This window comes from Oenanthe melanoleuca, chromosome 4, assembly GCF_029582105.1.
Source record: "Oenanthe melanoleuca isolate GR-GAL-2019-014 chromosome 4, OMel1.0, whole genome shotgun sequence".
Taxonomy (NCBI): Eukaryota; Metazoa; Chordata; class Aves; order Passeriformes; family Muscicapidae; genus Oenanthe; species Oenanthe melanoleuca.
The window spans coordinates 53,199,257-53,225,211 of NC_079337.1; the positions used below are offsets into that span (position 1 = coordinate 53,199,257).

At 36.2% G+C, this 25,955-nt stretch overlaps 1 protein-coding gene across 4 annotated transcripts in view; it reads left to right on the plus strand.

Annotated features, from left to right (window-relative positions):
• KCNIP4 (potassium voltage-gated channel interacting protein 4) overlaps nucleotides 1-25,955 on the plus strand; it is a 373,098-nt gene that overhangs the window by 30,860 nt on the left and 316,283 nt on the right. Inside the window, exons 1-2 of one of the 4 annotated variants that reach the window (XM_056490434.1) lie at nucleotides 9,130-9,258; nucleotides 10,037-10,185. The exons of 2 other annotated variants lie outside the window; for them this stretch is intronic. In XM_056490434.1, the coding sequence (XP_056346409.1) occupies nucleotides 10,038-10,185 (148 nt within the window). In that variant the 5' untranslated portion in view covers nucleotides 9,130-9,258; nucleotide 10,037. Of the gene's footprint in view, nucleotides 1-9,129; nucleotides 9,259-9,557; nucleotides 9,683-10,036; nucleotides 10,186-25,955 lie in introns of those variants that run through there. One more of the 4 variants, XM_056490435.1, reaches the window with a different exon arrangement.

Below are 25,955 nucleotides of genomic sequence, written 5' to 3' on the forward strand. Positions count from 1 at the left end.
TTTCCTGCAGTGCTACCCTGCAGTAACAACACAGTATGGAGATTCCTGAGAGTTTGCTAGTTCACTAGGAAGTGACAACTTTGGTTTTCTGACAGGTAGTGGAGGAAGTTTGCAGAGTGCTTTCTGTCATCTGGAAGTGTTGGAATCAGGCATGCTGCTGAATCTGTTTCTGTAGCTTCTGAGTACCCTGTATCACTGTTCCCTTTGAGGCTTTCACTGTAGCACTGTAAATACACTCACTGCTCTACCTGGACAGGCATTTAACAAGTGTTGATAGTACATAATCAAAGATAGCACCATGCCTTGAATAGTCATGAATGATAATCTTTCAATTTTAAATAGTGTGGCCTGCTAAACCACTTTAAAAAGCTGGTTTTCCCTCCCAAGCAATACAATAATCAGCTTTTTCCTGACAAGATTTTATGTAAATGTATCACTAGATTAAGGCCCATGCTGATAAAAGTTCTTTCTGCAATGAAAAGTTCTGTTTCAATATTTCAAGATTATTTTGAGGAAGAAAATACTCTCAGGTGTTCCAGTTATGGGAATTCTGGAAAGTGCTGGCACTGTAGATAGTCTGTGATGTACAATTTGGTTATCCTGTGCCCTGGAGGAAATTTTAGGAGGCTAGAAGTATGAAAGTAAGACTGAAAAATACAGTCTTATGCAAGTGTATAAGTGCATTTATATAAGTGCATAAGCGTGCACTTACATAAATATGTCAGACAGTGTTCCTGTGCTTAAATTTAGAAAAAAATTCTTATTTGTGTTTTAGAGATGGAGATTAGTAAATTGATGAGGAGCTCCTAGCTCCTGTGGCACACATTTATGCACTGTGTACATAAAGATCATTAGGCTCTTGCAGAAAATCTATAGCTAGAACCTGGCTATTAAAGGGTCTTTCTTTAGCTGCTGATATTCTCTGTGCTAATTACTCTCTTTTAATGGTAAACCTGTAGTTGTTATTTGTTTGGTAACTCATTTTGTGTGTTTTCTGATCATTTTCTCTGAGAAACTGCAGCCACAAAACACACTACAACTAGAAGTTTTTTTAACTAACTGCATTATTGTTCTCTCCAATTAGACCAAGCATTTAGAAGTTCCCATTGCTGTCAGGCACATGCACAACACACACTAAATCTCTATAAAGTAATCATTTTAAATTCTATGGTTGGCCCAAAATGGTTGGTGGTGGGGGCACTCAGCCTACCTGATGCTGGTTCAGCTTGAACCTAAATTGCAAGTACTGATCAGCTTGGCCTGTAGATATTTAGAAACAATTGGAATGCTTTTCTTAATGGCCATGGCACATGTAATTGTTTTTGACCACTGTTCATATTTAATTTAGTGAAGACTGAAAATTGCTGAACAGCCCTAGAAGCAGAGAAAGCTACTGCATGTTTCTGAAGAGACAGTTTTAGCTTACTATCTGTTAACAGATACTATAATTCAGGTAAATTATTGACATGAGGCAGCAGAAACATGTCACTTAGTAATTGAACTTATTGGTACAAATGGTAATGTGATTAAATACTGTATATAGAATGTAGTCACCCAAAAATTGCACAAAAGGCTTCTCCTATTGCATTGTTAAATAATAAATAACTTCCTTGCTTGCCAGCATTTTTCCTGCTTTTTGAGTTCCTCTCATCTTACCACAGTGTGAATTCCAATGTGCTGTCAATTTTTGGTCTCACTCCAGGACCATTAAGGAAGAAATCTTAGATGGAAAAAAGATAAAATAGTTTCAAATGATAATTTTTCAGTGTATTATAATCATCTGAGTCTGGTCTTGTAAAATTATGGACACTTGACTCTCCTATCCACTGTAAGAGCTGGAAATGCTCAGCAAATCACAAAATCAAGCATTAATGATGTGAGTTGAATATAGTGCAATTGATTATATTCTGAATTTTTATTCTCTCAACCTCTGTTCAATCTTTGAGGCTGTATGTATCTAGGAGAATATAAATTATTTGCAAACGGTTTAATAAGAATGAAATTTTATAAGAACATATGAAAGCCTGTATTAAAATTCAGAAATTTCCACTACTTTATTCATAGCTTTGTTGTCTTTATGTGTATATCCAAATAAACAGCTTTAAATTCTATCTGGAAATACCTTTTCTTTTATCATCTATTTAATTTTCTCTGACATGATTATCATTGTTTTTCTGAGCATAAGATAAAAAGCATGAAGTTAATGAGATTATAATTTTCAATGTGATTTTGCTTAGTGTAACATTGTGTGGCAGGTTTGTAACCAGTCTGCATTGTTTTCTCTGAATATGGATGATAATTTCAAAGTTTAGCTGATACTTCACCAGGGATTCAAGTGACAAATATGTTCATATTGATTTATGGATACTGTCTTCAAGCAATGTATATATCCCTGGTAAATGAAGCTTCTGTGCCTTTTTGGAGGAAATGCATGAGTTATGTTATACTGAAATATGAAATCATAAAACTTCTCCTGATTTATAATAAATTTTTATTCAAAACCAAAACGAAATATCAGACCTTTTTGGCTTCTCTTCCCAATCATATTGTGCAGTAGCATTCTTCTGTTTCCTCAAGCTCCTCCAGTGACCATACTATGGATAAAAACTTCTCATGATCAAATAGATTTTTAGAAGCTTCTCATTTCAGGTAGTCCATTAGTTGCTCAGCTGGACCCCTTTTCCTCTCTATTCTTTAACTATTTAAAGAACTGTATTTATCAACATGGCACTATAGAATCTGAAATAATTCAGATTTTGATCCTGTTCTACAGTGAATAAAAGACAGCAATGATGACTGCTTTGTAGCAGTAAGGAACTCATTTTGTAGATGATTTATTGTAACATTTTCTTATTCTAATATGTTTATGTCTGAAAACATTAAGGAGAGCATATCATTGAAATAATAATTTCCAATTCTAGTAATGAATGGTTTACATAAGCAAGGAGTTAAAAAAAAGGGGTCATGGAAATGTTTTGCTGTTGTTCAATTAACTTCATTTGTTATTGCTGCCCCATCTGCAGGTCAGTCTCTGATAAGCAGCTTTTTTGGGATAGGAGTTGATGGTAATGAGCCGTTTCCTATTACCAGTACTGTGCTAATAGAGTTTTTCACTGCTTGCAAAACTACTTAGATGTTCATAAATAAGTCACAATCCCTGTGAGGTTTACTGCTTATGGTCTTAATTCTGTGGCATTATAAAAATTACTTAAACGGGTGAGAATTTAACATAATTTCTCTGTCCTGTATTGGGTGATCTCACCCTATGAAAAAAAGAAAAATTATGTATGAGTCCTGAACAAATTTATCCTTGCTGCTTTTTGGAAACTCTGTGCTACAAAATAAGGATGGACAGTTTGTTTCATGTTTCTTTAGGTATAAATTACATGGAAATTATAAATATCCACAGAGAAAGGAAATTCCATCTTCTTTCTAGGGATATTTTGATAAATACTGAGTTAATTAAGGGCCTGAGCAAAAGCAAAATGAAGCATTTTCCAAAGCTGTGATCATCTGAAATGGAGTTCTGATAGTTAGGAGTTAACTGGGAGTCTTCTATTTATGTCAGTATTTTTGAGCACAACAGATGTAGAATCATAAATGAAGTAAAGGCAGTTGCAGGAAGGGAGTGAATCCAGTCCATATAAGCTCGAGACCAGTTTATAAATGAATACTTCTTACTGTTATGAAGCAAAGCATATGCATTATATATTGTGGAACAGTGTTTACAATTTTATCATTATTATAAAACACAAAATAGGATTAATACTGCTACTGATAAATGTGGTTGCTTGTAAAACCTGTAAAAATAAGAATTTAAACCAAGAGAAAATACTTTCCAACAAATTCTAGTGGAACTTTCTCTAGAATTTATTGGCATTTCCATAGGTTTACAGAAGTTAATCCAATAATCTACTTGTATTCAGTTCCTCTACTTTTTGTCAATCCTTCCCAAAGTTATACTCTTATGATACTAGTTTTGGTGCAGAAAACATTATTTCATACTTTATTTGGGACCAGTCTTCCATTCTGTTAGTTCTAAAGAAGTAATTTGATCTACCAGTTTTTCTGACTGGTATACACTATATACTAAATTATACACTAAGCCTCACCATAATTTGTATCCATAGCTACCATGTTTAGTCTCATAAAGCTTTATTCTCTTCTGTTTCAGTTTTTAGACTTTTAAAATTGGAGTTTTTCGTGTTGGAGCATCATGATATACAGATGTAGGAAAAAAAAAGGTAGGAAAAAATCTTTGTTTAGGAAGTTAAACAGTCCAATGGACTCATTAATTCTTCATGAGCTATGACATTGATGGCATTTTCTGGTAGATTGCTACCCTTTTAAAGTATCAGAACATACCATTCTCAGGGAAAAAAAAAAAAAAAATGGATCAGTCCTGACACATTTGCCATACTCCAGTTATCTCTCTGACCTCCCTCTGCCCAAGTCCCTCTCAGAGGCAGAGGATGTGGCACTGAACTTTTCAGCTTTGGAATACCCAGCCCAGGTAGTCTTCTCATCTATGTGATTTTTACTGAATCGTTTTCCAAAAAATATTTTCTAAGAGTCATTGCCTTTTTTAGTAATGGCATGCAATTGTTCAAATTTGCTAAGTTACCTTTGAAAAAACTTTTAGAAATAACTAAAAACTTCTTAGGGCTTGCATATCCTTTTTATCTCCTTTCATTAATCCATTTTCTTCTGTAATTTTGGAAAATGAAATGTTGCTCTGTACCTGTAACAACTCTCATAAGAATTCGGTCTTTGACATATTGACAAGAAAGCTTCTTGGAAGCTATAAAACTCTAATTTTTCACCAGTACATAGATTACTTTTTGTGGAGAAATATTTATTAACACTGGAGCAGTCTGCCCCACTCTTCCCATTTTTTTTCTTTTCTCCTTATTTACAATAGAGAGATTCACTCTTCATGAACAGACCTATAGACATTTTATATAGGAAAGATGATGACCTTTAGGAGATTAGAAAAAAAACAAAGAGTGGTTTCCCCTATACTTGTGTATTATTTTCAGATGCTTCCCACAGACTTTCCAGAGAGCACTGCTCAACTCTTCCCTGTGTTGTAGACAAATTAAAATTTACCTTTTTTTCTTTTGGCAAAAGTAGAGCCACAAATTTTAGTCAATATTGAAGCATAGAGGAAGCTTTTGTTACCTAGTATTTATCCAATTGACTTTTTTTTTTTTTCCTATAAATAGACAAACAAATAAGGAAAGGGTTCAGAAAGATGTAAATAAAGTTCAAGTTAATCCAACAGCAAGACTGTAGGGAGCAGTATACATTGGGGGTAAATAAATAGCTGATATTTTTGCTGATATCTTTTTCTGCTTCATTTTTCATTCTACAGAAGGAGAATGAAATTTTCCTTTCCTCACAAATCTTTTCCTTTATCTACCAAAATCAGGTATCATAAAATACTATTGAAACCTGCCTCTCCTGAGAAAAACAAAATCAAAGCAAACCCTGCTTTTTCTCTGAAGCATCTCATTGTAATATTCCTTAATATGTCAGCAGTCACCCACACATTCATCCAGAACTGGATTCTGTAAGCTTGCCCTATTTTTCAGTATTCACTTCACAGTTTATAGCTGCAATCTCTTGTGTCCCAAAGTTTTCAGCAGACATCAGTGGTTTAATCTGGCTTTGTTAAAGTTAAACAATTTCTTTACAGTCATCAGTGAAGGTTCTTGAAATACTTGTGCTAGAGTAATCAGTTACAGCAGCTAGGCAGTTCTGTAAAGATTCCCTCCAAATCCCATATAGATTTGGGACAGTTTTGACTGTTTTATCTGGAATATTCCTGAGGTGTTTCTCACTGTATAATGATACTTCTGCTCTTTCCAGCACCTATTTCATCATTGAGGGAAGAATTATACAGTTTTCCATGAATCCATATAAAGTTCAATTTCATTTTTACAAAGATCAAATCTGATCAAGCAGTATTAAGACAACCTTCATACACCCATGTCCACTTACACCCACCTAGAAGACATTTCCTTGCAGTTCAAATAAGTATTGCTCAAAATATCTGTAGCTATGTGGCATCACACAGACCTTATATGATTCATCAGCTTGTGACTCTCTGGAGTTTTTAGCTTGTATGATTTAGATCACTCATAAAAATAGTTATTTAACCATCAATAGGAAATAAAAATATACAAAAAGCCCAGCTTTACTTTCTGGTGTAACTGATTACAGATAAAATCCAATAACATGAAATAATGAAAACCTGCTTTCTTTAGCCAGTCCCTGTCTCTGTTCACTGTCACAGCTGCAATAAACAATTCAGCTTTCCTGACTTGCATGTGCTCAGGAAGAGTTCAGGGTCTTGGTTTCTGCTGCAGTAACATCTAAGGGCTCAGACCAGAGGTATTTCAGGTTTTTGCAGATTATTGCTCCACATTTGTCTTGTTGTTTGTGCTCCCACTAGTACATAGGTCTGTTTATTTTCTTTCTGGCTTGCTTTACTACTCATTCCCAGTTGAAAGATCTCCCCATTCCCAGATCCTGAAGTTTCTCAGGTTCTGTACAGTGCTTTTTAAATTCCTTTTCCATTTCACCTAAATTATGAAATGATTCACTTTATTTTGTGATTGCAGCCTGGATTGATACACTTTTCACACATGCTTTTCTCATGTTACTTACAATATGAGCACTTTTTCTCTAACATTGTGTGTAATATATTTTTGCAGTCTTTGGGTAAATATGGAATTCACTGTCAATCCATTTCCTTTCCTCAAAGTCAAAGTACAGAGGATCTGAAAAGGAGAAGGAGGTAAATCAAATGCACAGCTTCAGAAGAGTGATGATAATTCCTCTTCTAAATCATTATTATGATTATATGAAGTACAGCATCATTTGTTTGAAAAAATTCCGTGGTACCTTGAAATTTAGTGTTCTACAGCTTAAGCTTATTTTTAACTCACTACAGAATTATAACATGATGATTAGTACTGCACAGAACTTCTGATTCATGTATACTTCTATTATAGAAGAAAGTTGCTGTGGACTTGATTAAGGTTTGAAGTAAGGAAAGAGATACAGTGCAATTTGAACTACTTCACATCTTCTCAACCAGTGTTAGAAAAAATATATACTTCTAGAGGTTTATCTCAAGTGAATCTCTTCATGTCTGTGGCAAATAAGACATGATTTTCAGGTGCATACAAGCAAACACTGAAGATTTCAGCAAGGATTCTCCCTCTCCTTTCCCTCTTGAGTAGTGTTATCAAATTTGTGCATTTGTACCTCCCATCTCTGGCAAAACTCCTCTGTATTCTTGAACCTCCTGAAGACTTTATTAAAATGCTAATGTGGGAGCACATCCAATAACCCTCTCCCTTGTGGAGAGTTGCTCCATGTTTGGGCAGCACACATTCCTGTTTATTGTCCCACCATGGGAATCATTCTCCAGAGGCTTGTCTCATCTCCTGTGCCTGGTTCCCCATTCACACTCCCTGTGGATTGATGGATTCTGAGATAAAGCCCTCTGAGCAGTGTGACAGTGTGGTGAGAGAGCTGGCCTTTCAGCTGGAGCATCAAAGACTTTATGGCTGGCTGTTACATGGGGAGGCAGATTCTCTGAAGGTTTATATCCTGAAAACTTGAACTTGAATTATGAAAACAACATTTTCATGTTTTAGCTGTTTGAAGCTATACTAGATAGTGCCATATTCAGTGCTCATGGGCATAGGATTGGTTTTCTCTTTGCACTGGACAGGAGCAATATAGATGTGTGCCACCAGAGAAGATGGGTGCTGCAGGTGCCTTGCACAGACTGATCAGAAGAGAACCTCCAGTATTCAAAGGAATGAACTCTAGTTTCTAGAGTACATAATTTCATTCAGAAATGGGATAGCTCTTTTACAAATAGCTATTATTTCTGTGTAATAACTAGCACTCATGTTTTGTTCTTGCAAATCAAAATTCCATTCCAGTAAACATGTGGAAAACCAGACTGAATATTGCCTGGTGAAAATGTATTTCTTATCAGAGTAAACACCAGTTTAAAATGAATATTTATTCTCAAAGTGCCACTTTTGAAGGGTATAAGACCTGTGAAATATGCTTAAACTGGAAGAAGTTTTTCTGCTGAAGCTTCAGAAGTTTCAGAAACTCTGTTATCTCACTGAAATTCAGCTTACTTTAGTAATGGTTTGTGATGGGAATACAGCCATGTCTGGAGTGCTGTGTCATGCTAAGGACTCAAAGGACCTTATACCAGCAAGTCTTGTTCCAACAGTGCAAATTCAAGTGTTGTTCAGTTCTAAACAGCATTGGGCCTGAAATATGTCCCTAGATGTGAATCTGAGCAGAAGTGCTTCCCTTTACTTTGGCAGCCTAAAAATCGGTTTTTGAGGCAAATGCTTCTCTGTTGTTATGGTCAGAATTTACTGAGAGCTTTTTTCTTACAGCTGATTAATAGGCTGTTTCCAGAGGTGGAAATATTGTCCTTGCCTGTGTGGATAGACCTGAGATGTCTCCAGTTGTTATGGATAGGTATGGGGTTTTGTATGTAACGTTTCCACAAAGCACCATACTTCAGATGTAGTTCAAATGTCCACAGGAAACTTCACGATTGTAAAATTTAAGAATGTATATAATTGGCATGAAGATTAATTCAGTTCAAATGGAATGGAATCTGACTGATTAAAAAACTTTTGAGTTCCAGTATCTTATAAAAAATAAATTGCAGAAAGGTGGTACTTGTTCCTTTGCATCTTTTGATTGTTTTCCATGATTGGTAGGAATTCCTGGTTGAAGGGAAGGCAATGAGGTGCTGTGTTCCATTATGCTGGTTTCTTTAGGAAGCAGTAGGTTTACAATTGAAAAGTCAGCTTTGTTTATGAAACTCTGGTGTGTACAGTGCCAATTTGCTGGGTTTTTTTCCTTTTCTTTGGCTCTTTCTTACCCTTTGCCTTTAGAAATCATGTTTAATATTGCCAGATGCAGACTGTGTGTGTGAGAGCACAATCACACACAATACTGAAAAAGAGGGGAGTGAAAAAGGGCCACTTTGGTGTCCTGGCACAGGCTGGGCACAGCTTCTGTGAGTGCCCTGGTGCAGTGTGTGGCTGCCTGGCACGGGGCTGCTGTGCTGGCAGGGTGGCTCTGTCCTCAGCAGCATCATCTCCTCGGCATCTGCGGCTGGAGCTCGCTGAAGAGCACACAGGAATGCTGCTCAGGACTCCTGCCTGACCTTGGACTAGCACCAGAGCCCTGGAACGCTGGGTAGGTTCCTTTTCCTCGGGTTGTAGCCCCTGAGCAGAGCTTTGGTTAGGTCCTAGCCGGTGTTGGTTGGTGCTAACAGCCTCTGGCTTCTTCAAAGTGTCAGCCTACAAAGGAAAATAGTGCTACATAGAAATTTACTGGTCTGCCTCTGTGGAGGAGAAGGTGGTGTAGAGAAATGGTCCCCAAGTGTGCAACTGGCTTTGAGTGGCTCAGCTGCTTCTCTGCATTTGAGTGACAGTGGCATTAAGGCAGCACAGAATCCCAACTATTCATCTTTTCTGGCTAGAGCAGCTGTCTTTCAGTAGCAGCTAGAGGAATGCAGCTCCCCTCTATGACACTGATGTCAGGCAAGCTAAGATAGGAAGGATAATAGGTTCATGCATAGAGGATTACATTATTCCCTTTACCTAAACAACTGACTAAGGTAAGAGGTAAATATTTATTTACCATCTAGAGATATTATATAATTTTTATCATTTAAGTTAAAATCAGAGTTTTTAAACATAGTAGATAAAATCTGATTTTACCCCATCTGTATATTTTACAAATACATTAATTTCCAGGTAAATAATTTAAACCAAAGGAATATTAATACACTTATTCCACTTAATTAATACTAGGAATGTATGAGCTGAGAATGGTTAATGAAATTCTAAATATTTTCCCTTTATCCCCAGTCCATCTCCTCTCTTCTCCCCCCATCTCCCTTACCCATAGCTTTTGGATTTAAGTTATGTATATATACTGCAGGAAAACTAAAGGTTAAGTTTTTGTTTAGGATGGAAGTGTTAGCCCCTGAGAAGAAAACACATGAAAAGAATGAAGATTTGCAACAGTATCCTCAGAAGCCTGCAAGCTGTAAGAAAATGCTTAGGAATTGCTGCTTGATAAAGAGAATTTTTGCCTGGAAAAGTTTGAGCTCTAAAGGTACCTTTTCTATTGAAAATTTTAGTGTAGGAGAAATTGTTGTCCTTCCAAGAATTCAGAATTTTTGGTACAATGGTATTAGTGAATCTAACATCACTCAAGTTACAGGTACAAAGAGTCTCTGCTGTCTAGAGTCTATTGTGCAAAGAGATTAAAAATGGTACAGCTTTGATTGAGGTGCTTTATCATAATGTGATAAAAATAATTGTACTGCATGAGCAGTCATTTTGCAGCACATAAAAATACATGGTCTGCAGAAAAAAAAACCTTCAGTCAGAAGATAAATGAGTAAATGTAAAATCTCAGCAATTACGTTGATCAATTTATCAGGGCCCAACCCAAAAATCTGTTTTGATGAGTAAAACCTCCTTTCATAGTTGTCAGAGGATATTTGCATGGAAATTACATGATCAATCCCTTTGTCTATGAGGAAATGGAGAAAGGTAACATTCTGTCACATTTATACATAATGATGTTATGTACTGTATTTATTAATAAATACTGAAAGAAATGCTTCTTTCAAAGCATTCTTTTTAAAATTAGAAGTTGGCTGTGAAATATCTCACCGTTGAAAGTTGAACTCTTTTATGAATAATAAATTAAACAACAACTCTCTTGAAATGATGGTTAATCTGCTTCGCATTATTTCCCTCAGGAACATACAAACAGTTAAGCATTTTATTCACCACAGATTCCTCTTTTCACCATTGTATTTGTACTTTGCAATATTATGTAAAAACAGAAGAAAAAACACTGCCCCGAACAATTCTTTTGCATTTTGGCAGCATTTGTCATTCCCTTGTACACAGTTTATGACAGAAACAAACAAACAAACCCCAAACCAGGTCCTCAGTATATCCAATTTATGTCAAACAGAATGGAAAAAATGCATGACATTGCCTTGTCAAGAAGAGCTAAGTCACCATAACCTGAGTGTGTGATATGTTTCTTTATTTACATGTTTGCTTTAGAGGCTGTGCTCCGGTAGCTTAGTTCCAGCTTTTAAAAACAATGTTCTAGTTAAACACAACCTACCTCTGGTTTTGAACTGCTCTGATCTCTGCATTGTCCAAGTAAATAAGTGCTTTATATGCCTTTTAATCTAAGCATTGCATTTAGCTATTCTCAGCAACTCATTTTTAAAGGTTTAAATTAAGTTTTCAACAAATGGCTGCTTTAATCACATGCATATTGCAGTTTCCTAAATGCATGTTTGATTTCCTACTATTGTATCAGGTTGTGCCTATAGTTTGCTGCACTTTTGGGTTTTTTTGTGTTGTTACTGGAGCTAGTGAGACAAAAATAGGTTTTCTGTAACCCTTTCAGAACACTCATCCTTCTGTTCATGTGAATTTTTATAATTTTTTTCCTCTGGATTATTTATCATCAATCTCAGTACCTTGAAGCAATCACCTCTCTAGAAATGATGGATGAATGTAAAGCAAACTGCATTGAAGTTTATAGGTCTGATTCTTCAATACCTTCAAACTGGCTAATAATTTACACCTCCAAAAAGGATCTTAAAACAGTCAATAGGTGATGATAGACATAAGGATTTATTTTCTTTTGGTAAAGTGGATTAGCAGGCAGATGAATCACTGTAAAATCGGGCTCAGTTAAGTTATCCTGGGTTACTCTGGCAGAGGCAAAGTCAGAATTTGGCACACAGTTAACTCAAAATGAAGCTGTTCTTTTTGCTTTATGATAGAAAGCATATTCCAATAATATTTCTCCTCTACAACTCATTTTTCATGTTTTAGTTTATTTGTATAATCTTCCAACTGAGTTTTTCAACATGTTTTAGCTTCATAGAATTAATTATTCTTTCAGAAACATTTCCCATTTATGAATTCGGAGCAGGAAAATAAATATTTGATTTCCTGCAACGTTCAGATGATTTAACTATATTTTCAGAATGAAAAATCTTCACTCTTATGATAAAATTGAAGAATATAGTCACACTGGGGATGTCTTCTTGCTCTTCCTGTTTCAAAATCTGGGAGTAAGAAGAATGTTATTTCGTAAGTACTGGAAAGATAATTGTACTCAATCCTTTTTTCATGCAGGACTTGAACAGCATGGATTCAATGCATGAGTGCATCCTCAAAAGGATGATCAAGCAAATGAAAAAAGAAAAATCATCTTCTTGTATTTCAAAGAAAAGTAAATGAAATAACATGGCTGTAAATGGGAAACATTTTCATACTAAACTCTGTATTTTAATCAATGCTCAAGGCTTGGTAATTTGACTAATTCTATCAGACAGTAGTTTGAAAGAGCAGGTATCTTGTAACTGAGGCCAGAGGAACAGACTATGGCAGTGCCAGGAAGGTATCAGTGAGAGCTGGATGCTGCAATAAACTCTGAGCCCAAGTTTAAAGGATGTGTTGAAAAAATTTCAATTTTAAATGCTCAATTTCAAAAAGGAGCAGCCCTGAAGTATCCCCTCACTAAACTGACAGCCTCCTCAGCTAACCTAGGGCAGTTATGAGTCTTTCATAACCATTCTATGCCATGAATATACATTTGCTGCAGATTTTTTAAAATGCAGATGAGAGACATCAAGAGGACAACAAGTTATCTGTCATGAAGATAAATTTGGAGGCGTTGCGCTGCTGACTCTGCATTTCATACTGCTAAAAATATTATACATGATCAACTGTTTGTTTATGTTTTTTTACATTGTGTTTCCTCATATCACATCTTTATGAGTTGAGGTATGAGTGCTTTAGGAGTAATCCCAAGCTGCCAATCATTGTGTGTGTTTTTCCCTGTCAAACAGTACGTTGACAAAGTATATATGGAAAAAATAGCCCAAGTTATTTCAGAGCTAGTTAAAATTCTGCTCTGCCTAGGATACTTCATACTGTCTCAGACCTTAAATAGCTCAAAAAATTCCTGCTGAAGGTTGTCAGTACAAGAGTTTTAAATATGGACTTCATGTGAACAGGGTAGTAATTTGTCTCCTGTGGCCCATTTGCCTTTGCTTGTCCTGTGCAAATCAGTTGACCATTGATTTGAAATCTAGTCACATCTCATGGTCTCTCAAAGACCATGAAAAACTTTTCCCCTAGTTGTTGAAAATTAGCAGAAACATTTATTCATATATGATACAGTTCCTTTGGACTGAAATATTCTTCCACTGTCTCTCAGCATTACTTGCTCTGTGCCTTTCTTTTGAGCAGTGATGAGGCAGAGACAACATGTAAGGTAAAAGTGATGGCATCAGGATTACATGCACAATTTGCATTACACTGTCACAGCCCTCAACTGCTTTAATTAGAAAGTATCATGACTGATGAAAGAGGATTTTTTTCCTAACTTGATTACTGAAGCAAAAGTATCTTTTTTGTTTGCTTGTGCATGGAGTGATAGTTCCTGGAATCTGCCTGGTTCTAATTAACCTTCCCTATAGGAAAAATATTAAATAAATGGTGTAGATAAAAGTGTCAGAAAAAACTATAAATAATAAATATTCACTGTCAGGAATACCTTACACTTCTGACTTCATTCCCTTGTCCCAATAGCTGCTCTTTACTAACAATCCTCTCCCAAGCCATGGCTGCTATAAAGTTGAGATCTTAACTTGTCCAGTAATTGAAATTTTATGGCCTGTCAGATGTGTCATTTTTAATTTCCTGTCATTTCAAACTAAATCCTATAGTTTTTGTGAAGTTTTTTCCCCCTCAGCTTTCTCACAGATGCTTTGAGCATTGTCTGGTTTCTGTTGAAATCACAGATTTACATGAGAGGATCTTTTTATGGGTACTAGGAGACATTTGTCCTATGTGCCTATACACCTGCAGTTCACATGGCTTTGCAATTTTGAGTCTGAAAGCCTCTAAGAGAAAAGAAGGTGGGGGGAGGGAAGAGTGAAGGAAAAGAATTAGGGATTGAATAAAGGATTGAGAGAAAAATTGTGGAGAGACCAAGGACTGTGTCCCTTGCCAAACCCACTTCTTTCCATTCTAGATGCTCAGCATATAAATAATTGGATTGTAATTCTTTGCACTATTTCTTGAATGCTGAAAGAGGAGACTTTGCAGTCTGTTACTGCATTAATATATTAATGTATTAATGACTGAAGAGATTAACATATCTGAGATTTTATGCTCTGAACACAAACATAAAAATTAATTTTAAAATGGAACCTTTAATGGTTTTAGGCAATACAGAAATCTTTAGTTTGTAAAAGCTACAAAAAGAGATTTGTTTTAGAATTCAAAACAAGCAATATTTAGCCCATTTCATTTGTTTGAAATATTTATTAAAATGTTTTACAATTTGATGTTGCTGCTCTTGGTGTACATGTTATTCTGAAGTAAATTTGCTGCTCAGAACTTAGACCCAGGAAAACATGAAGGGTGAAAAGCTTATTTACTCTGTGTCTTTGAATGACATTTTTTTCACAATTAGTGAACATTGCTCAATATTGCTTTGGGAATTTCTTAAATTACAAGGAACTCTGAATTAGCACTGTTTTCTTATTTGTCTCTAATAAGTCAAGGTTTCATGTTGCCTTATACCTTCTGACTCTCTGTACAAATGATCCATTTTGTGTTATGAAAGTTTTATATTCTGAACACATATTGAAAATATCATATATACATACTTTTTCAACTCATTGAACTGAATGGAAAATGTGAATATAATCAATTTAAATGTAAAGGTGTTGTTAAGTGGACATTTTTATTTATTTCAATTTTTTTCCTTGAAACCTATATACAATTCTATTCTTAGCTAAATAATTCTTCATATTAGAATAAAGATGTAGTTGTAATGTTTACTGACTATGAAAAAGCTGTTTTAAAAATGTTAAGAAAAAAAATAGGGGTAATAATCTATTTTTAACATTTTTTTATTTTGCTTTACACTAAAGCCTGTTCACCCATTATAATCTCAGACAAGAGTTTGTATTAAGTTACCTGGCAAAAAGGGGCACCTTGTAGTTTGTTCCTTTCTTGCCAAATGCTAACTCTGAAAGACAAATCATTGCAATAGAATTAGAGGCTCTCCCTGGTGAAAGTAATTTTCTTTTAAATTTGTAGCACGGAGAGATCTAATCTCAATAAGACTTGTAATACTCTCTTCAGGGCAGTGGTTAATTGTTAATGTCACAAATTAACAGGAAGGTGTACTATTTAGGAGTTCTTGTCTTTCAGAGCATTAAAAGGGATATTTTAAAAAACATTGATTCTCACAATTTAGAATCGTTCCAGAGTGATTAATGCTTTGAAGAGGGGTTTTACTGTGTAGTTTTGTAGAGACTTTTTAAATTGAGTATTGCATGTAGCTAATGAAAATGTGAGGCTCTGACCCACACTTTCATATGCATAAAATTATGTCACATCATTTTTTGGTTGAGACAGTTTAATAGTCATTTTTCTTTATTTCTCATAAGGAACACCCCACGAACATATGTCTTATGAAGCTTTTGATTCTTCTTGGAGTTTCAAAATTATTAGTTAGAGGCCACGGTTATCAAAAAAACATCTTGCAGCTTTACTCTATACTTAAAAGGTTTTTAAATGTTTCCAAATTTTAAAATAAGGTGGCTGAACTCTTGCAATAGTCACTATTTACAGTCTGGGGAGAATTCATTCAATGCATGTTTAGAGCCCTTGAAACAGTTATTAGTGCTTATAAAAGCAAGTATTATCCATAACTAAGTTTTTAAAGATGCTTGATACAAAGACAGCAGGTTGCAAAGTGCAGATTCTGGAGTCAGCTCTCCTTAGAGTGTATGTGCCTGTTATGTAAGGAGAATGATATTCCATGGAAATCAGATTTCCCTAAGGTTTGACATTCAAAGGGTAGAACCTGCTCCACAATTAACCCCTGAGAAATAAGGCTCTGAAAGGTGTGGGTGTATCACTTCATGGAGTTTCTGCTTTATGCTTCCCTGGGTATATAAACATTACACAACAACGTCTGTTTCTCCTTTTCTCTTGAAGATTTATGTCCTTCATGTCAGAATGGATTTTTATAGTCTCCTGCAATTGCCACCTTTCTAATTCCAGCATTGCTGTTATCAGGAGAGACATGATGCTGGAAAATGAACCCTTAGCTCATGGCAGGTGGCTGCCTAGAGCTCTGCATTTGCAGAGCAGTACCTTGAACTCAGGAGCTTGTTTGCTCTTTGTGCCTCTTTCTCTTCCCACTGACCAGTATTAGCATGAAGCAGTTTGCATAAGTGTCCTAAAAATGCACAGTTTTAAATCAGCTCTAATTGAGAGCTATGAACAGATCCTTTATATAAACAATTTAGTTTTTGATTAATCATTGCAAATGTGTGTTTTCATATAAAAAGCATAAGGAACCATCAGGATGGCTGGAACATTTCCAGGAATGTCACTCTGGATTCTACATAGTGAGATTTAATTTTTTTTTTAAGATTATTAATCCTACATACCTATGGTCAACTTATTGTTCAGTCAATTTAAATTATTAAAACACAATCCTCCCATCTTCTTCAACTGGGCTGAAGAATGTAAGGAATGGCTGATTAACTGCTTTTTAATCAGCTAGTTATACCAGAAATGTAAGTTCCCTAATTCTTCTTGTCTCTCTGGAAAAATTGGAGTTACTGCTTCAATGTTATGCAGATATTTGAAAACTATTCATTGCACTAAAATATAGAAATTATATTCCCTGAAGATGAAAGCAAGCTATGAAGTTCCAATCTCTCCATTGGAAAATCTGATGTCTAATCTTGTTTCCCTATATTTTTTTTCATTTTTACACAGTGGCCCATTAAAAAAAAAAAAAAAAAAAAAAAAAAAAAAAAAAAAAAAAGTTGCAAATTTATTGAAAATCTGTTGCCTAAAAATCAATTCTAGCAATCTAGCAAGGTTTAGAAGACAATAAATGGTAGAGGCTCACTACTTTTGGAAGCTTAAATACATCCTGTAAAAAACCAGTACATAAACCAGTATATATTCCTATTAAGTCTCTGTACTCACAGTATCTTTGATTTTTACCATGTCTGCCAACTGCTGACTTTTTATTTAAAAACATTTTATCCATCCAAAACTAATAGGCCAAAGAAGCATATTAGATTAAGTGGAAGGACTTTTATATTCATGGCATACTTAGAAAATGGAATAAATCTTTAAATATCTTGCCACTTTCCATCTGGGCATTATTCCAGCAATTTAAATGACTAAATATACTGAGAGTATTCCAGATTAAATGAGAGCTCTGAATGTCTTTTTATAAATGGTATGGCTCATAAAGAGCTGAATCTGTTGTGCTGGTTGGTGAGATCTGCATTTTGTTTACTGAATTTACTGAGTATTAGTGCAGTATAACACAACTGCATTTGCAAACATCTGTTCCTGGAAAAAATCCTGTGACTGGAAGGAGCATTTCTGTTGCAGATCAAGGTAGCTGGCAGAAGCAGCTTCTTAAATATATGCAAACCCAGGGATTTTTGGTTTTGTTTTGTTTCGTTTTTGTCATGCTGAATCATTATAACTGGATAACTTTTCACGAAAGATCAAAATAAAAGGACAACCAGCATATCTAAGAAGTGAAAAGGTAAGGCAGAAGAAAGGAAGAAAAAACAGTAGGAAGTGACAAAATTGCATGTTGCTTTGTTTTCTCCTGCTATCCCTCCCCTCCTTTAATTTAAATTCTTATTTCTGTGAGAGTCTGGAGTGTAGTCATGGTAGTTCTGGCACACAACAGTTCTGATAGATTTGTCCTTCTTTCAACCCAAAAGGGGTAAGTGGGAGGATATGGGGCTTTTCATTGTTGCAGTAACCCTGTCCTGCTGGTAACCCCAGTAGCATTATCTTCTTGGCAAGGAGATGCACTCTCAGTTATTCTTTAACTTTCTCACTCATCCTCTCTGTGTGCAAGAAACTAATGAAAAGTCAATAAGGAGGTGAAATTTTCACCAAGCAATCTAAATGTTTAGTGGGCTCAATGACAATATTAGTCATATGTGGCAACAGTGCAACTGAGTTTTCCAGATCACTCCAGCCAAATGCCAGCAAGCCTATACTGTGTAGGAAAGCAGAAGGCATACTTGGCTTCACATATGTCACAGAAAATGGTGCAGGGAATATTGAGCTACCTGTGTGCTTTTTGTACTGTTCTCTGCAAACCTTCATGTTTGAGGCTAGCCTGATATCTTTGTTATACAGGGTGGCAAAAGGAAAACTGTAATAGATGAAAGAGTTGAAAAATTTGATTACCTGTAATAATAAAGGTTCTTTTCTGAAACATCATTTAATTTGTGTTAACTTTTTCTAGTGAGTGTAAAAGCAAGATACTTGAAAGGATTTGGCTTATTCTCAGCAGTAGAGAAAACCTATTTCTGACAATAGGAGAACTCAAGTTCTGAGGAAAATAGTAAAGTGAAGCTGTTCTCATTACCTCCTGCTGGCCTAAACATGTGCATAGTTCAAGTTGTCTTGATAGTAATAGCAAGGACTGCCAGTGAGAATCCATCATAGTTAAACTTCTGTCAGCTCACATCACTAAGTTCCACTGAACAGAATACTATACTTGTTATACTTAATGTATATTTATATTTAAAGCCATAAAAATACTACAGCTTTTGACTGTAGTATCTATCAGCTGAGCTGTTTTAAATGTCTCTATGTTTATCTTTGCATGTTTGTGTTTATCTTTGCTGGTTGAGAGGTAAAATTTTTATCTGCATGTCAAGAGCTGCCCTTTCCAAGCTGTGATGGTTTCACTGCTTAAACTAAGTCCTTTCATTCATATTACATCTGATGAAACAGAGGTGAAAAGCGACCAGTGAGAAAAATCAAACCTAGATGGAGTAGGGGAATCATCACAGTATGTCCCTAAAGTAACATAAAATCTGTTCTTATGTTTGTGAATCTCAGTACTCTCTGCTCTGAGAAAACAGAAGTTACTCCATCTCCTTATAGTTTTGGATTATATGGGCACATAGTAACTTACTGCAGCTATCTGTCTCTTTCCTAACTGTAAGTTTGTCTGAAACCAAAACCCCTCTGCTTTTAGTACAGAGCAATTCCATAGTTGTTGAGAGAGCAATTTAGAAAATAGTGAACAAAACAGGGTACAAAAAAGAAAAGAGGTCCATATGGTTAATCTATGCTGGAGAAGCGGATCTCTCACAGAGCCCCTGTGTCATAGAATCATAGAATATGCTGAGTTGGAAGGGACCCACCAAGATGATGGAGTCCAACTCCTGGCCCTGTGCAGGACACCCCAGGAATCACACAACAGTGTTGTTCAAACAGTTGAACTCTGTCAGGCTTTGTGCTGTGCCCCTTCCCTGAGGAGCCTGCTCCAGTGCCCAGACACCTCTGGGTGAAGAACCTTTTCCTGATATCTAACCTAAACCTCTCCTGTTGTGACATGAAAGGAGTCAGTTATACAAATTTTAGGTACTGACACTGTGTGTTTCTTGCTTTCTTGTTTTCTGAGTGAATCTTTGGGTTTGACTTGCAGAATATTGAGCACTTGCAGCATTACTAACGAGGCTTTGAACATATATGAAAGGCTGTGTATTAAGCATTGTGAAAATGAGCTTCCATGGGTTTCCTACCAAGTGCCCAAATTAGTCAGTGCCTTTGATCTTAGTCTCACTGAGCCTCTGTTCTGCATAAAGTAGGTGTAATAATAACCTCTCATCTCACAAGGATATTTTGAATATAAATGTAGTAGTGTTTGTGAAGCACTCAGACACTGCAGTATGAACATCAGAGAGAAGTCTGTTTTCAGTTCAGATTTTCAATAGTGTTTGATAAGTAAGTGATGGGGGCACAAAATGAGGAAAGTGTGAAGTTTTGACTTTGGCAAATAGCTAATACCCATGAAATAAATTAGCTTATCAAAAGAAACTCCTGTTCAAACTAAAGCACATCATCATGTCATTAAAAGGTTGCACCACAATGCATATGTAGAAAGGGGATGAGCTAAAGTTAGGATTTATGAACATGGTGCCATTCTTTTGATGTATACTTCCTGTGTAATTAATATATATACCAGAATTTCTGCGTGGGAAGTATTCATAACATAAAACTCAGATCTTTGCTTGTAGTTCAGCTTAAAAGCAAGGGCAATGTGATTGATCTAAGCATCAATCCCTGTTACAAGGGCTGAGGGTACAGAAGGATGAGCACCTTTCACTTAATTGTGTGATGCTAAATTTTGGGTTTCTGGCATGAATGAGAATCTTGCCTTAAATCTCATTGTAAAAGGATTTTCACTCAATTGCTTTATATAAATAATCCTATTCTGATACGATAAATCTTTATGTAGAAAAACAAAATACCACCCAACTTTCATCTTTGTGAAATTACCTTTATAATGAATATTGTATTTGTTTAGAAGGAAAATTTTGGGGGAAAATATTTTTTTAGTTTATTCTGTGATTTTTAAATAATAAATAGTAACAAAACAGAATTTCTTTTTTTGCTAGAAATTTTGAACATGGTGTCAGTACCCAGCTTATTTAATTTTTAACCTCATTTTAACCATTTCTTTACTTCATTTTATGTGCTTCAAACTATAAATTCTCCCACTCTCAAGAAAAGAACAGGAAGATTTAGAATTTTTTTTACCAAAATCAAATCACAGAAATGGGAAAAAAACCCCAATATTAATTTATTTTTCTAATTCAGTTAAGCTACAATTGAATCTATATAAAAAGTAATCAGTATACTATAATTGAAGAGATATTTTTGGACCAATGTACCAGCTGGTATCACAGATGGTACAGATGGCATAAAGCTCTTTAATGGGACAAAGATAATGTGTTGGCACAAAGGAAGTTGAGTATACGAACATGTGATTTTTCTTTCTCATTATAAACTGTCTAAGCAGTGTAATTTTAATTGATACACAATTGATACATTTGTATTCCACAAATTGAGTAAATACTAAGATTAATACTTTGCAGTCAATGATATCAGTATAAGCTTAGGTTGTTCTGGAAAACCTTGTGTGCCATAGTAGACAACAATTGATTAAACATGGTGGTTTGAAAGAAAGAATTGCAAAGCAAGTTTGAGATTATTTAGATTACCTGCTGGGATTAATGGATAAATTTATGGAAATATCTGAATCTATTCCATGAGCTTTCATATTGGTATAGACATGGCAAGAAGTATGACAGTAGTATTGGCAGTGAACAGTCTTGTCCTGCTGCTCAGCAGCACAGAGCAGAGCCTGGCTCCATCCTCTGACCCCTCCCTCCAGGCACTGACAGACATTGATGAGCTCCCCTCTCTGTCTCTTCTGGAGGCTGAACAGGCCCAGCTCCCTCAGCCTGTCCTGTACCAGAGATGCTCCAGCCCCTTCAGCACCTTTGTCACCCTGCTCTGGACCTGCTCCAGGAGCTCCATGTCTCTCTTGTGCTGAGGAGCCAGAGCTGGACACAGCACTGCAGATGAGCTCCACTAGGGCTGAGCAGAGGGACAGGATCACCAGCCTTGTTCTGCTGGCAGTGCTCTCCCTGGTGCACCCCAGGGTACCACTGACCCTCTTGGCCACTGCTGGCTCAGAGCATATCCAAAATATGGCCTTCTCACAAGTCCTCAAAGTTCTAACACAAAAAGGAGAATTTTCTTGCCTTCTTTCAGTATCAAAAAGTCCATTTATCCACTTTTGATCAGATCTTTGAGATGGTAGCTGTCTTATATCACAGTCTTGTAATTTTTAAATAATAATAATATTGATCTTATGAATTATCTGAGAATGAATTATCATAAACTTCATGGATCTGTAGAGCTGGTATATTATATAAATTATTTCATCTTGTATGAAACTCCTTCACAATTACATGAACACTACAATTCAGTGAGAGGCTGATACTTAGACAGCAATTAAATTCTTAATTTCTAGGTCATTTTTTCATATAAACATATGTCTAGCTTCTCCACAGTGTCTATACTGACTTCTAAAAGTGTCCTATGGTTATACTTTCTCTGCCTGTCAGTTTGTAATTGCATAATATACAGCTTACTTTAGACTACAATTGAAGATTCTGAAGATTTGGGAAATACAGATAAAATTGATGCAAGGCTTTTTCCTCTGATCCACTGGTCCACACAATAGACTGTCATGTCTTTTCTGGAGGAGTCACCTTCTGCATGACATCTCAAACTGAGTGGTTAACTTCTTGTTTACAGTAACCACCAGAGTACCATTGCCCTGTTTCTAAGGACAAGGTACATATGAAATTTTTTTAGTAACTTTTAAATTTGATCTTCCTTAACTCAAGCTGAACTAGAAGTAAAATTGAAAACTTACTGAATTTTAATGGAACAGGGGCATACATCGGTGTGTTTCAGTAGCTCATAAAATAATTTGATGTTAACTATAGAATGTGGCATCTGTTGTCAGAGCAGAAGTCTGATTTTCAGCTGCATTTTATTGCATTAATCATTTGTAGAATTGTGCAGAAAATTATTTATTCTTTTTGTTTAATGTCAGTTATAGTCAGAGAAGTGCAGGTACCTTTGTTCTTGCCTCTGCCTGCTGCACAACAGAGCTTGTGTTCTGTTCTTTGTTGCCTTTCACTTTTTCTAATAAGTTGCATTTCTGGAAATTGAATAAAAAATCTGCCAATTGAGAAATAACATTCAAAATCCTCTTTGTGCCAGAAAAAAAATTACTTCACTAAGGAAAGGCTGTGGGAAATGAACCTTCTGTGTTTAAATAGGCACTGAATCTCTCAGCTTCTCTAAACACCTAGCAATGCTCTATGGGATCCTCAATGGGATACAAATTTCAAGTTTTACCAAGATTTTCAAGTTCCAGATAAGAAGTTTTGTATTTTTCATTCATTTAGTAAATGCTGTCATTTGTTAGGTTTTTTTCCCAAGCACAAAACTGATTATCAAAATATTGTATGAATTCATATTTTTATTTACAATTATTCCTTAAAAAGCAGTCATTCCCAGGAGAAAAAAACATGCCCACTTATATTGGTAAGATAATGAAATCTTTCCCCTGGCTAATATTTTAGAATCATTATAATGTACTATTTTAATAAATTAAATGTCAAAAGGCTGTAATAAACAGTCATACTTGGATTAATTCTAGAAATTAAAAGTATTAGACCCATATGTTTTGGAAAAGTTCAATAGTTCCACTTATCTTTTTTTCTTACCCTTTAATACAAATATTCTTTCAATTTTGCAGTAGCTTTGCTGTAATGACTTATTTAAAGTACAGTAGTGGGTTTAGAACTGCAAAAATATATTGAAAAGGGGCAATAAAAGTTTATGGAGCTGTAATAAGCAAATTTTTTTGTGTGTGTAAGTATAAGTTTTGATGTTTTTAAGATAGAATATTCACTGAATATATATGTTTTCCTGGGACATGCAAACTAATAACAGAATTTCTTCTTTCACTCAATCAGCTTAGGAGGGAAATGTGGGTCAAACCACGGAGGTGGATGCTTAGTTATTAGCTATTTATCTGCTTGATCATCACCATCCAGGCATACCAGGATTCCAGCTCTTTTTGTGGACTGTGATAAATTATGCAGAGCTATCATAGCTGAATTAACCCTGCAGTGGGAAATCATATGCAAATGCTCATGCAGGACCTTCACTTGGCTAATTAGCCAACTTAGCAACGCTAGCTATAGCAGGCATTGTGCCATGTAAGCAGAGCTGCACTGCTCCTGAGACACAGCCACTGCTCTACACAGTGCTATTTTTGGGAACTGTGAACTTCTCACCGCTTATTCAGAGGGAACTGCATGCAGCTAGCTCCCCCCTGGAGTGCAGAGAAAGAAGGCTGCCTCGAACAACAGGAAAACTTAAAAGAGACAAATGGCAGCGAGTTTCTGTCACCTGGATCTCCTGGAGGTGTGCACAGAGCCTCAGTCAGCGGCTGCTGGGACTGGCCTTGGTGGCAGATCTGCCCAGTGAGTGTGAGCAGTCTGTTTTCATTTCTGTCATCTCTAAAACTGGATATCTTGCTACAAATTTGAAAAGAAAGATACCACAACTGTCCAAGGAAACCTCATTCTTTTAACATAAATGTTATTACTGAGACATTAGTAGCAGCTTTGCCAGTGCCTGTGAGCAGAGATTTTAAAATAGCCAGGTATTAGTTCTGGTGGCTGGTCCAAAATCACAGGAAAAGCATGGTTTGAGATTGAGAAAAATGCTTAATGCATTCCAAAGATGTTGCCAATGACACCAAACATCCTACTGGAGGGAGGGGGTGCCATCCTGATGGACCAGGACAGGCTGGAGAGATGGCCCATGTAAATGTCCTGAAGTTCAACAAGGCCAAATGCAAGGTTGCTCAGAAAGGTTGTGGAATCTCCTTCACTGGAGATGTTCAAGAAGTGTCTGGATGCAGTCCTGTGCCATGTGCCCTGGGATGGCCCTGATTGAGCAGAGAGCTTGGGCCACATCACCCGCTGTGGTCCCTCCTGCCATTCCAGTCTGACCTGTTCTGTGATTTTGGATCAGGGCAGTCTGAAGCAGATCAGGCTGCAAGGAGAATGGGTGCAGAGCAGCCTTGAGGAGAGTACTTGGGAGCATTGGCTGGCAAGAAACTCAACGTGACCCAATAATGCTGCTCACAGCCCAACCATGACCTGGCTGTGTGGCCAGAAGGTCAAGGAGGTGATTCTGCTGCTCTGCTTCCCTCTGATGAGCCCTCACCTGGAGTGCTGCATCCAGCCCTGAGAGACCCCAGCACAAAGAAGATGTGAACCTGTTGGAAGGAGTCCAGAGCAGAGCCACAGAGATGATCACAGGGCCATAGCAGCCCTGCTATGAAGACAGGCAGTGAGAGCTGGGACCTGCAAGAAAACTGGAGGAACCTTTTACAAGGGTGTGTATTGATAGGACAAGGGAAAATAGCTTTAAACACACCAGGTTTAAATGAGAAAAAAGGAATTTTTTTTTTTTTTGTTGTTATGGGGATGATGAAGCATTGGGTCAGGTTGTGGAAAGCCCATCCCTGAAAGTGTTCTAGGCCAGGCTGGATGGAGCTCTGAGCACCCTGGCCTAATGAATTGGTAGGAGGGTTGGAACTAGAGACTTTTTTAAGGTCCCTTCCAACCTAAAACATTCTATGATATTTTTTAAACATTTTGAACAGCAAGGAAAATTGATATTTGCTACAAAATACAGGTTAAAAAGACAAAAGCTTCAAACAAAGTAACTGGGGTTTGTTTCTGTATAGTAAAAAAAATTAACTCTTGTTGATATAGAGCCACAAAATCTTTCTATTCAACTAAATAATAATTTTAAGGTGAAAAATATTCTGGATACATTTTTTTTTCCCCAGTTGTGGGAGTCAGTTTCTCTAAAAAAGGAAAATATTCTTAGAAGCTGTTTTGGAGCAGTTGTAATGAGTAGGTGGTAGGAGTAACAAAACTACAGCTATTCAGTGTAGACCATACTCAGAAGAGATAATTAAAAATTCTTCTCCTTCATACTAAGGTCTATCATGATGTTAATGCCTCCCTTAATGAATTAGATACACACTGTTTTTCCCATGCCTTTTTTTACCGAGTTGTAGTTAATTTATCATCTTCAGAAATGCTCTGGCACATTTTTCATCTGGTCAGTGAATTTGGAAATAAATTAATGGATGCAAATTATGATTAATAACTTATTTACCCTGCTTTTCTTTTTAAAGCAGCACCCCACAGAGCACACATTCAAAATGCCATGAAATCAGCAAGTAGTAATATACACAATATATGCAGAATGTAATTCACTTGGGAAAAACTTATTCTGCAAACTAAAAATGCAATGAGAAATACTCAGATAGGGCCTTTTGGCCTA